This window comes from Filobasidium floriforme (assembly GCF_021052385.1).
Source record: "Filobasidium floriforme strain CBS 6241 chromosome Unknown HD553scaffold_34, whole genome shotgun sequence".
NCBI classification, from domain to species: domain Eukaryota; kingdom Fungi; phylum Basidiomycota; class Tremellomycetes; order Filobasidiales; family Filobasidiaceae; genus Filobasidium; species Filobasidium floriforme.
Window position 1 is genome coordinate 91,285 of NW_025763655.1, and position 12,588 is coordinate 103,872.

The 12,588-nt window shown below is 51.9% G+C and overlaps 1 protein-coding gene across 1 annotated transcript; it reads left to right on the plus strand.

Moving 5' to 3' along the window:
- Positions 1 to 10,066: 10,066 nt before the first annotated feature.
- On the plus strand, positions 10,067 to 12,555 carry HD553DRAFT_327325 (uncharacterized protein; the record flags this gene model as incomplete). The annotated part of the gene is made up of 4 exons (XM_046181806.1): positions 10,067 to 10,613; positions 10,654 to 10,759; positions 10,872 to 12,302; positions 12,402 to 12,555. Coding segments are annotated over 4 exons (2,238 nt in total), but the record flags the coding sequence as incomplete, so codon positions are not given.
- Between the last annotated feature and the right edge of the window lie 33 nt (positions 12,556 to 12,588).

Sequence of the window (12,588 nt, forward strand, 5' to 3'; positions counted from 1 at the left end):
TGGGTTTCCCGCAGGCACACCGTCTCATCACTGGTTGCTTCGAACCCGAAAGCAACGCAACCACCCTCTCGACACATGAGTTGTGTCCTTGCCCAGACGTGACGAGACCTCCGGTATGGTATCAGACTACTCCCAGCGCTATCCGTATACCCGGCAACCCCCCGATCTACAGATATTTCAGAAACGGCAAATGGCTAAACGACCAAGCCATCGACGCCTATCTCACCCTCATCCATTGGCGCCAATCCACATTCCATCAACTCGACAACGGCCTAGTCCCCGTTTTTATTCACTCTACTCAACCATCACCGTTCATAGCACAACGGCACGCCACGGGACTCAACGAGTCTCCCCCTATGGCCAAGTGGTTTCAGCGGGTCAGTCCTGTCACCCTCTCGTTTCTTGCCGCTTCCAATCCTTCTCGCTGATTTCTTTCCCCTTCTTCTAGGCCAACCTCGACCCGTTCGACTACCAATTCCACGCTTTGCCGTGGAATATAGACAACCGCCATTGGTTCGCGGTCATCGTTGACATCCCCTCGAAGCACATTGCGATTCTAGATTCACTATCAGGATTGCACGCGAGGGATGTCGAATCAATTCCCGCCGAGCAAGACGTTTCTGGCGACCCTGCTGCTCTGTTGGCCCGTAACGTGTTTCAAGTACGAACCTCTCGAATCTCTCTCCCATCTCGAGTCCTTGTTGACGTCTACTCCCTACAGGCGGTTGGGACTTGGCTGTCGGAGCTACATCTCATCTTCCGAGGTGAAGCTTTGCGACCAAACGAGTGGGACTGTCTCGTTCCAGTAAGTTGCACTTTCGTCTTCCCGCTTGGCAATGATACTCAAATAGTACCTGCTCGTTCTGCCTCAGCCGGTTCCTCAGCAAAAGGACAGTTCGAGTTGCGGTATTTTCATGCTCCAACACATCGAAGCGATCTGTCGTATACACGATCTCGGAGCTGTGTCTCGGCAGCCTTTGATTTCCCCAAACCGGTCTGTAATGGCCCTCGAGCTGGCACAGCAGCGTCTGTTGAAACGTGTTCCCGCCAACAAATATTGACCTAGCTCGCCTTCGTACCAAGATTGTACAGCCGTGTTGTAGTTTGCATCGTCGTTCTCTACGCCGTATAATGTCTTATAGATCTTATGGCATGTCCACTTTCCTTAGCATGTTTGTTCAGGGAGTTTGATTCCCGCCGTTTTGTCGCTTTTCCCGCTCGGGCATTGTAGCTTAATAAATCAATAGCATGCCGCGCGTTCATACAAAACTGCGTGTGCACCAAAAATGTCCAATAAGTGTACAACATACAATCCTTTCTTCCACCCTGCCACCTCCTTTATACGACTAGTCCGTTTACCAATAGTCCTGTCCTATACCCGCCAGGTTCGTATTGGGCCAACTAATCATGTCTGATCCTGCTACAACACTCCCTACCACACCAACAAGGAAGCGTCGACGGCGACTCAGCGATGACCTCGCTTCAACTTGGGTCGTCCCCGCAACACCCTCTCGTCCAACCAAACCCCGTGTAGATTACCACCCAAAAGCGTCTATGCTGAGCAACCGATGGTATCAAGGCAAGATCCTGTCCTTCCAGGGTTTCCGCCCTAACGGTACACAGAACGCTGGACCCTCCGCCACCAGGCCTCAAGTAACCAGCGATCTTTCAAACAACCCGTTTCTGGGGAGTGACCTGTTCGACGGCTTCGAATCTCAATTCTCGCAACACCCTGAAACGCATGCGTACGAGGATCTTCTCAAGGAGCTCAATGACATGGTGGTGCAAGAGCCTACAACTTCGTGAGCCGGCGAGTCGCTTGACCTTTTTTAGTGACTCTGTTTGATGTCGAAATCCTACAAACCTAGAACATACCTCAGCGAGAAGAAACAAGAACAGCTCACCCTGGAACACCTCCTTCCTGCTCTGGTCATACAGTTCTACAAGTATCGGTACCGTCCACGATCTCTCCCGCCCCCAAGTTGGCCGAACCAAAATTGTTCTGTGGATTTAGCCCTTATTGATGTATTCTGTGGGTCTCTGGGACTGAACAGCGCGGACATTGGTCAGAAGAATTTCCCGCTGATACCTTCGCCCCCCCTAATGAACTCTCTGCAGCTTACGAGACCGTCCAATATCCCCATTCCACCTGGCACGCCTCCCCCATCGGTGTTGCCGCGCACATCATTGCACAAGGGTATATTCCCTCCAAGCTGGAGCGACCTTCAGTCGCCTTCAGCACACGTACCGTCGAATTCTACCACATTCAATTCCGTCACGCTCAGACATCTCGGATGGCTTTCGTACGCTCGCTTTGTGACTACAATCAGGTTCGTCCTGGCTATGACACAACATCCATGGGGTCTCACCCTGTTTTGCCTTGCAGCTCCCATATTCCGAGAGTCTGCGGGAAAGGTTCAGCTTTGCTGTCGATCTCTATGATCGAATCAGTCAGTTCATGTCAAGCTATAACCGCCCCAACTCAACCGCAAAGGCTTTTCCTGAAGATGAACCTCCTCCACAGCGTCAAGAGGGCCCGCCGCCAACTGGTCAATGTCACGATACCAGCAGCACCCGTGCAACCCCCATCACTATACCAAGCCTCCATCCCCAACTTCCACCGCTCCAAACTACTGCGTGTCCACTTTGCTTTCCTGCCAAAGGCCAAGCGGGAAACGACGACTATGTTGTCTGCGTTGCTATGGACGGCAACAACTCATTGAAACGCAGGGACAGAAGCACAGAATCTTACCAAGACCACGCCTCTCGCTATCGTTTGCCATGGGGCTTCGTCAACAAGTTCTCCGATCAAACCATTACCGCTCAAAGGGGACAACGACGCTCGAGCCCTGCACCCGCAAATTTTCAAGGGGGCTGTTCGTCACATTGGAAGGCTGCTCAAGAGAGGCCGCGGGCCAGTCAACGGTATTCTGAAACCGGCTGGTTCCCGCTGGTATGTAGGCATGGCATTGTCCTCGCCTACACTGACATGATTAAGGAGTACGAGAACTCCAAGTTCCCGCTGGCACTTGTTCACTGGTTTGCCACTCAGTATCCTGGTCGGATCATATTCGGCTACGATATTGGGTGCTCCTTCGACAAGACGTTTCGTCACGCACCAGCCCTCTCACACCTGGCTGGTCCGGACCGCACCGATTCCCGCATACAATTTCGTAAGTCTGACTGTTACTACACAAACCAGTGCTTGCCATTGAATCGTCGCTGCTTCCGCGTGAATTCGATTCTGACAGAGGTCGGTGCTTGGCATGGCTATGCGCATCAACGTCCCTGTCAAGTCAGTTACCACCCCCGCTTGACCGCCCAAGCCGGTCTCGAGGATTTCGAGACGTGTGAGCGCTTGTTCTCGTTCACAAATGGTGTCGCTGGTGTCACGCGTAGCGCGACTCGCTTCCATCGGCATCAACAACTGGAATGGGTCATAGAACAGTGTAACAATGACAAGCTGTCGTTGATGGGTGAATATATATTCCTCCTCTCACTGTTAGGTTAGGGAAACATGCTAACCTATAATCGATCAGCCACGAACTTAGTGAAAGCGTGGCGGGAAGCCCTTCAAGTACAGGAAACCGCAATACAGACCATTTCCCGCCTCCGTCAACACCACTCCCGGCCGGAGTTTACACTTCCGTATTTCAATAAACTATGGGAGGATGAAAAGGTCGCCCGCGAGCGTGCTGCTTCCGAAGCCACTCGCGCCAACCTCATGGCCAGACTACCCGATGCTCAGCTTTGGAATGCTGCTGTCAATTACCTTGTTGCTAAGCGGGATTGGACTCGGTTGTCTCGGTCTGCAATGCCCGTACATGACCATGGTCTCGACCACATGCAAACTCGGCCACAACAATGGGCAAACTTTGGCCAGATGTCTTCGGCCTCCCAAAAATTGCAATCAACACAAGACCAGCTCTTCGCACATTTGGCGCGACATCGCCGCGATAGCGTTTTCCAAAACGATTCCCACTTGGCAGATTGGATCGCGTCACCCGAAGGCATTCAGGCCGGCCAATTCTCCCGCCGACGCAAGTACGACAAGGCACTCGATGACCTGGAGCTCGCTTGTATTGATCGCTTTCAGGAAGCTGAGAGGTGTTCCCGGCCCGGCACGAATTACAAACTACGCCAGAAGATTGCTGGTGCACTGCGAGTTCGAGCTCGCGGTATTGACGCGGCATACAAACGGTACACTCAGGCGTGGGAGCAGCTTCCTCTCGGCGGGAAACCGGAGCTGATCAAGCGGGAGTCACTTGGGACGGATCAAGATTCCGTCTCCGACCAATTCGCGCTGGCAAGGGATGGTATGGCAAGCTACTCTCAAGAGGAATGGGCTCAGCCCGTTCCTCGTGAAGGTATTCGACAGGCACGCAAGCACGATTGCGCCGTCATGGAACAGAAGCAACTGGCGATCGAATTATCCAGACTCCTCCTTTGGATGCAACAAGCACCGCAAACTATTGTTGACGAAGTCAACTCCTCCCAATTGACCGAGCCTGTGTCGCGTTTATGGGAGGAGCCAGCAGGTTGCAACCTGGATACCTACCCGTCAGCGATCTTGCCCATGCTGGCCTCGCTGCACGCTCAGGAAAGGCTTCAGTACCTTGAGCAACTGGTGGATAGTCAGAAGAAAACTCTTTCAAAGATTGAAATTCCCGCCACAGCAAATCTGCATCGCAGCTCAGCATTCTCCTTCCCTCCGATCAAGGCCGATCGCAGACTGCTACCTTGGCGGAATTCATGCAAGCCCTTAGAGCTGGCTGCAAGTCTTCCACGTGGTGGGTCTGCCTCCCGCATGCCCGATGAGGGAATGGACCCCAGAGTCGAGGCTCAATTACCAGGCCTGACTGACAGCGCTGATGACGCATTGGAAGCGGAATAGCGATGAACGGGTCGATGCCCAACTCCCTGGTCTGAGTGAGACTGCTGACGATCTATCGGAACACCCCTGAAATTCCCGCATTGAATATGTCTTGACTGTATTCCCGCAAATACCGACGCCAAGTATGAACGTTTGAAAGCCCTGAGACCTTCCGATCGTACCCGGTGGCCTCTGAGAATAGGGTGATTACGTTGGTATGATCGTCGATCCTTTGACGAAATTTTCTTTGTTCTTTGTTCCTGGGAGGGTAAGGTACGTAGATTTCGCTTGCAAAGTGGATACGATGATGATGTACGATGCCTTTCGCCGCTTAGTAAGGTCCTTTGAAGGTGTTTATCTTTTGTTACGTGCGAGCTTCCGACGATCGTTATCGTAGACTTTACAAGAGTTCTTCTTGCGTTTGGTGTTACTTCGCGAATATATATAGCTGCACTGACCTACGTTCTTTCCGTCGACTTGTAACTTCTATAACTTGTATGTATGTCAATCACAATCACATAACGTTCCACGCGTTCTCTTATCACCATCCTAGCCGATTCACACGACTTACCTTCACATTCGTCAAGCTCATCACCATGGAGAACATCGCTCTTCCTACCCGTCCCCCCTCCATGTTTTATGGCCCTCACGTCGCTCAATACAGTCCTTACCAGGACCCTACTTCCCCCGGCGTCTACCACTACGACGAGAACGGCAATGCGTACACGGTCGCAAGAGATCACCGCGTTGTTTGGGCGCCCGAACACAATGTCGAATTGTATCCAGAGATGTGCGCGTTCGACGAGCCACCTCCTCCCGGGATGCTACGAGGCATATTCCCGCCTCGCTCGCCCATCTTCGAGGCGAATAGGCTTAACAACCAGCCTTGTCTCGAGTGGAATTGGAAAGCGATCAATGAGACAGGCCTCGGATTACAATGGAACTGGAAGCTCGGCATGCATCGTCTCCCGCCCGGGTACACTCCGCAGGACCTCACGCGGGAATTATTCATGTCCCCCGACATCCCGTTCAAATATCCTTTGGTCGAAAGGTGTAACGACGGCTTTACTCAGTTCCGAGTGCACGTGAGTTTTAACAGCGGGAATTGCACCGAAGTCATATTGATCTGATCTATTCCGTTGTTGATTCCGTTGTCGGTAGGACATCATCATGATGGCTCATGATGACGCCAGGACCGAGATCCTTGCGACCGGCGGTATGGTCACGCTCGCCGCCAGCAATGAAGATCGCATGTACGAGATCTACGCGTTCGGCCAAGGACTGTTTCACTGCATGTCGATGCTACGCTTGTGCAAGGAGCACACTCCTCGAAGTTGGTTCCCGCTTTGTGCCGGTTTGTACCGGATCAACATCATATACAAACGATGGGAGAAACTTTGGCGGATGACCAGAGAACAGTCGGCGAAAAAACTTCCCGCCTTCTCGGCGGAGACTCTGGCGACGTTCCGAGAAGAATCGACTCGAGCGAACAAGATGTGTCGATGTCTACACAACGGTCTCATGGGCGAGTGCAGCTAGACCGGTGAGTATACGCTACGTATGTCTCCCAAATTTGTTTCCCGCCGATCAGAACCGTATTCATCTTTTGATATTCAGGTCCATCATAAAGGTATATTAATTTATACTATCATAATCAACATATGTCGTCGCGCCATTTTCCGCCTCTACGCCGTGCTCCTGGTCTATATACTCCAAGACCGATAGATATTTAGGGAGTTCAAATATAATTGTGATGGTTGTGCCGATGTTCAAGTGGCAATGATATATACGATTCGCCATTCGAAGCCACCACGCAATGATGATCCGTACGATGACTTACCCAAGGAGATAAAACACTGAGAAGCCATTGTTCCCGTCTCACATCAGATCGTGAGTCTTCTATTCCCGCCTCATAACCCGATGTCCACGATGTTCCCGCCGACAAGTCATCACTGAAATAGCGCTGTAAGCGCTGAGCCAAAGCTCGCCAAAAGCGAGGCTATCGTTCTGCTTCTGAACTGGCCGCTCTGTGATGTTTCGATAAATCGAAACATCACAGAGCGGCCAGTGCATCAGCAGAACGATAGCCTCGCTTTTGGCTCGCCCTTCATGAGCCGATTCAGAGGTTCGTACTTCCAATCAATGTCGTGTTTCAGATGGGGCGTAATGGATGCGCATTCACTGCCGCTAATTCAGCGCTTTGTCAACATGCATGTTGTGCGCTTCAATAGCGCAACGGTCGCGCCGTGTCCCTTTTTTTTTTGGGAGGATGGTGGCTTGCGATCCAGAGTTCGCTCCCCGCGCCATCCATTTCTTGCACGATTTTTGCGGCGGGAATCGTGCTGACCGGCGGGAAGTGTCAAATATCGCACGACAGGGATTATACATATTACGCTGAACATTTACATTTTGAAACGAAAAAGGACAGTGTGTACTACTCAAGCGCTCCGCTCAAACGTGGTCATGTCGTAGATCAGCAACAAGTCTGTCGAATGTTTCCTGCGAATAGGTCGGGGCGGTGGTCCCGAAGACCCGCTTCTGAGCTTTCTGAGAGGTTCCCCGGACTGCCAGCTGTCCAAGAATTTCCTTCATGTGGGTCCGGTCTGGTTCCTGATAATCTTTAAGAGGACACAGACGCAGCTTCCCTTTGACATAGGCACTACCCAAGGCTTCGACCTAGTCGTCAATAACCATCAGTTCCTCAAAACCATCCCAACTCGGCCCAGCTGTCTCCACATACCTCGGCCCTGTGAGTCTTTCGTACTCCGTCCCACTGAAAGTCAAGCTTTACACCCTCCCACCAGAGCTCCTGCGCATAACACAGTAGATGCATAGTAGCCCATGGCACTTGCGACACCTGCTTATCCAGGGGCAAGTGTTGGTTCAGCATAGTCTTGATCTCCTCAGTGAGTCGATTTCTCTGCTCTGGCATCGACAGGCTAGTATGATGACGCTCAAGGGACGTTGAGCTTGAAGTTCCCGCAGAACCACTGGCCGAGATCTGCTCATCGTCTGAAAAGTAGGTGACGTGAATTTCTCGGTCATAAACAATAGTGGTACTGACGAACACACCACTTACACCTGCGAGCTCTAGCCTCTCGGATTGAAGCTTGAATCGTCCGTAACACCCCATAGCTGCGAGCTTGATCGCTTCCCACAACGCCCCAGCGCTTGGACAACACCGATTCCAAGTAAGGGCTTTGAACCGTACATTGAGGAACAAGCGGATGGTCAGGATCAACCGGCATGATGATAAGACAGCTGGCGATGTCGTGAATTTCGTGCAGTCGACCAAGCTGTGATTATGGTAAAGACGATTCCCGCCGCTCTTAGCTGATAGTTGCCGGTTGGTGGACGATAGTGAAGGTATTTACCTGAATGCCAATAGCCTGAAATGCATCGAGGGCGCGCTTGGCTGCAAATCGTCGTGCGTCCGTAGTCCTTGGGGGAGGGGGTGGGTTTTTAGGTTGGCGGTGCGTGCGACGAGTCTCCAACTCTTGGCGAACCCGTTCGATATGCGCCTCAGGCCAATGATTTTGCTGCCTCCTTTTTTTGGCTTCGGTGATGGTCGCAGCGAATAATTCCCGCGCGGATTTCGTTGGGTTTGTGACCTCTTGAGAATTGGCATCGGAATGGAGTGCAGCAGAATTCTCTGGCGAATGGTTACGCGGTGTGAGCAAAGGTACCATGGAAAGGTAGGGACTATCTAACAAAGTTGGATAGCACTCACTAAGCTCTTCTCTAGTCAGATGTACGATTGCCTGCCAAGTAGTCAGTTGACGACTCTTCTTTTCTTTGTGAGTGACGTCGAGTACCGAATGGAGCAACGTCTGAGGTTTGACATTGAGCTTGGGAGCGTATTCAGCGCATTGAGCCCGGAGGGAATCCAGGATGTCTTGCACAGCCAGATTGTAGTTTAATCGTGACACGAATTTAGGGGGGGCGGTACGAACATCCAGCTGTTCACCGTGTGTCGGTATGGGTGGGTCATCTTCAAGACGTTCGGCGATCTCGAGCTCTCGGTAAAAATCTTGATCGTCGTAGTCCATAGTGAAATGATGAAGTGAGGTATGAAATGGAGTGTATATGCTATATATTTGAACTTCGTAAGGAACAGACAGGATGGATCCGTGTTGTGTGTCCACGATATGTATTGGTAAGTGTGACAGATGTTGCACGTTGTAGAGCTGTAATAATGTTGTGCTCGTATGAAGAGTATACTAGCTGGTAGCTGAGTCATGAGTCACCAGAGTCCAGTCTACAGTAATAATACAGTAGATGAACGGCGAGAAATAGTCCGTGTGAGTGTGCGGGAAAGGTAAAGCCAGCGGGAATCGAGGAGCGACTAGCGTTGCCTTAAAAAACAGCAGCTCTCTCTCACGCGCAAGTGGCCAACAAAGACTTGAAAGGAGCTAAGGAGGTGACATTCAAAACAAAAGAAAGTATAGCCGTAACAACGAAACACAGTGCACAAGACATCTAGTACAACAAGGAGTAATCTTAGCAAGCCGTAACTGATCAGCGAAACTGCAGTGCATACCAGAAAGAAGAACAAAGAAGGACAGTCGGTCTTAACTCAGCTTGGAGTGTATATAAGAACGCTGACTGAACGTTGGCGCTCGTGTTTCGTACCACCGACCTTCTTCTTTCCCGCATCCCATTTTCTCATCGTTCTATAGCATATCTGCAACATCTGCTCTCGCCTCTATCAAATATCACATACTACGATGTCGGACGAAGCTTCTAATGCGCAAGGGATAAGCCAGCCGCTCTTGGTGCCGGAAGACCTCGCACGTTGACCAAAAAGCAAAAGAAGAAGCTTGCCGGAGAGAAACTGAACGAAGGTAACAGGAAGCGGAAGCTTGAAGCTGAGGAACGGGAAAGACTGGTGAGTTCAGTAGTCTGAATGTGCTTGGTGTCTGATATACCCTAATTGTGAGTGATGGGAACAATGGGATCTATGGCGCAAAAGAGCCAGGTCTGGTTCGGAAAAGAGGGAGCTCGACGCCACGTAAAAAGACATCGACTTTGAGTCGCGTTGCCTGTAAGTACCTCGCCATAGGTCGATCAAGATTGCGTGAAAGAGGCTGGACTGACCGCACTACTTTTCTTTCACCTACCGTTGTGTTCGCCAAACGGCCACCTTTCCAAGAATCCTCTCGGTCCGAAAAAACCCCGTACCTCTCCCTGCAAATGCTCTCCCCCTACCAACTCTCCCCGTCTCAATGTTGCGTCTTCTTCGGCCTGTCCACAATGGATTCATGGACGAACTTGATACATCCGATACTGGACCTGCGTGTACGTCAGCGGGAATTATCAGAAGAGAGACGCCAAGTTCGGGAAGAAGAAGAGCTGGCGAAGAGCTGGCAAGGATTGTGGAGCAACGAGAGTTATCCGCGATGGTGGAAGAGGGCCGGTTGGACAGAGAATTTTCGGAGGAGGAGGCAATGCGATGTGAGCAAGAGATTAGAAGGCAGGAGGAGGAGGAGAGAGGAGAAGGAGGAGAAGGAGAAGGAGGAGAAGAAGGAGAAGGAGGAGAGGAGAAGAAGGAGAAGGAGGAGGAGGAGAAGAAGGAGAAGGAGGACGAGGAGAAGAAGGAGAAGGAGAGGAGAGAAGAAGGAGAAGGAGGACGAGGAGAAGGAGAAGAGGACGAGGAAAAACGAAATTGGGAGAGACTCTGAGACAGGCGATGCTCGACAAAGATCGCATGGACCGGGAGGCTGCGTCTCGAGCGAAGAATGTGGAGGATAACGACAACGACAAGTCGAATCGCCAGTCAGCGCAGAAAGACGGGGACGAGGACAATGGTGCAGAGAAGCAAAAAGAAGGCGAAGAAGAGCAACGGGGTGAAGCGGAGGAGAAGATGAATAAAGAGGCGGGAATTGGGTACAAGAGAGTAAGTGATTTAGTCATACAGCAGATGTTTCGAGCGGGAATGATCAAAAGCTGACTATGAATTTGTGGTAACAGCGATTTGATCTCCTGGATTCGGAAACAGGTCCTTTCCCCTCGGTATCTTGGCCTGTCCCGAATATCAAGCTGGAACGACCGCAACAAGTCCGCAACTCCCTAAAGCAGTTCCGATCGACAAGGAAGCTTTGAAGGATACATTCTCGAAGTTTGCTGAATGGGAACAACGGTCACAAGGGACCGGTCCAAAACAAAATTCCCGCAAGAGGGGATTAGACATCGTTACAGATGTGGCCGAAGACGTCTGGGATGGTGCCAGAAAACGGCGAGGCAGAACTCCGAGAGATTTTGGGGACATGGACAAGGGGGATGATGACGGGCCGCGGAAGAAGCAAAAGACTGGTGAAGCGGCCTCTCTCAAACCTTCTCGCCATGAGAAAAAGGACTTCCTCGGCCAAGTCATTTACGGGATCGGACGGAACTTGCGGAGTCCGATTTATCGTGCGGGTTCCCGCTGGCAAGAACCGTTTCCAACCGGACGGTTCAAAAATCCAGATGGACTGGTACGAGCTTTGGACATCGCGATGAAGGGTGTCCGGCGCAACCCGGCTCACAGTGTGGAGTCATGGAAAGAGCACGTTGAAAGGGAAGTTCAACTTCTTGGGGAAGGCTGGAACGCGTCCGAGTGGACGAAGGTCATGGAAATCGGGACCGACGATGGGAAGACACAGCCGGAACGCTTGTGCGCTTTCTTTGAGTTTGCTTGGGACTCTGGAGCTTACGGGAAAGCTTTCAACGAGTGTCATTCTCCTGCACGAGCACAAGCATACGGTATACTGGCTCAAGCAGTCGAGGCTCGCGAGGAAAGGTGGCAGGGGATATCGAAGCGGGAAATCATCCGCAAGATAAATTCTCTGGGAAAAGATGGATACAATGTCCTGACAAAAGAGCTTGAGAGGAGATGGGACGAGATCATCGACATGAGGAGCGAGCAGCGGATGCGTCACGCGTTGTTGGGAGATACCTTCAGAGATTTCAGAGCTGTCTCTGAGATCGATGGCCGGCCGCATGAATGCGACACTCCCGACAAGAAGCAGCTGTGGGACGTCGGTCGGAGGTATCTGACGAAGGCGACTGCAATGCGGGAAGCACTTGGAAACGTGGTACGAGGTTGCGGATGGCAAGATGGGGTGTATGGGGCGGGAATGGATGAAAGGTGCCACTCCTGCTTTCATTGCTGTGGTCGGGGGGATATTCGAGGTCTTCGCCAATCGTCCGGATTTCAAGTCGACCAGTTCCTTGGCCGGCGAGATACATTACCTCCGACGACTGTGGGTGAAGGACGGTTCTACGAGAGCGAGTGGGTTCCCATCCTGGATATGCTGCGACGCACCGATGGTGTTTTGCTACAAGCAACCTGGGCGCCTTTGCAAAAAGTTGTTTCACTCCCGGAGGCTCGACATCGTTGGGCTGATATCAGCAGCCGCGCGCGTGAGCTCTGGCGGGAACACGGCACACAGTCGGTATGCCAATTGCGATCGACCTGAGCCTTGCGGAGCTCGAAATGCGGGAGCACGATCTGCACTCCAAGCATTGGGTAAAAGGCCAATGATTGCAGGGAGCCGGTGGACCCTACGCGCCCAGGTGGAAGACACGATCGGGCTATTCCCGCATACGGAGACTTGGGCGGTTACTTTGCCGACGTCCACAATCTCAAGCTCGGAAGGATGGACGGTGTCTCGTTCCGAGAACGTTGGGAGTTGCGGGAAAATGTGTGGAGCAAGGTGTTGGGACGGCTTGCTCCT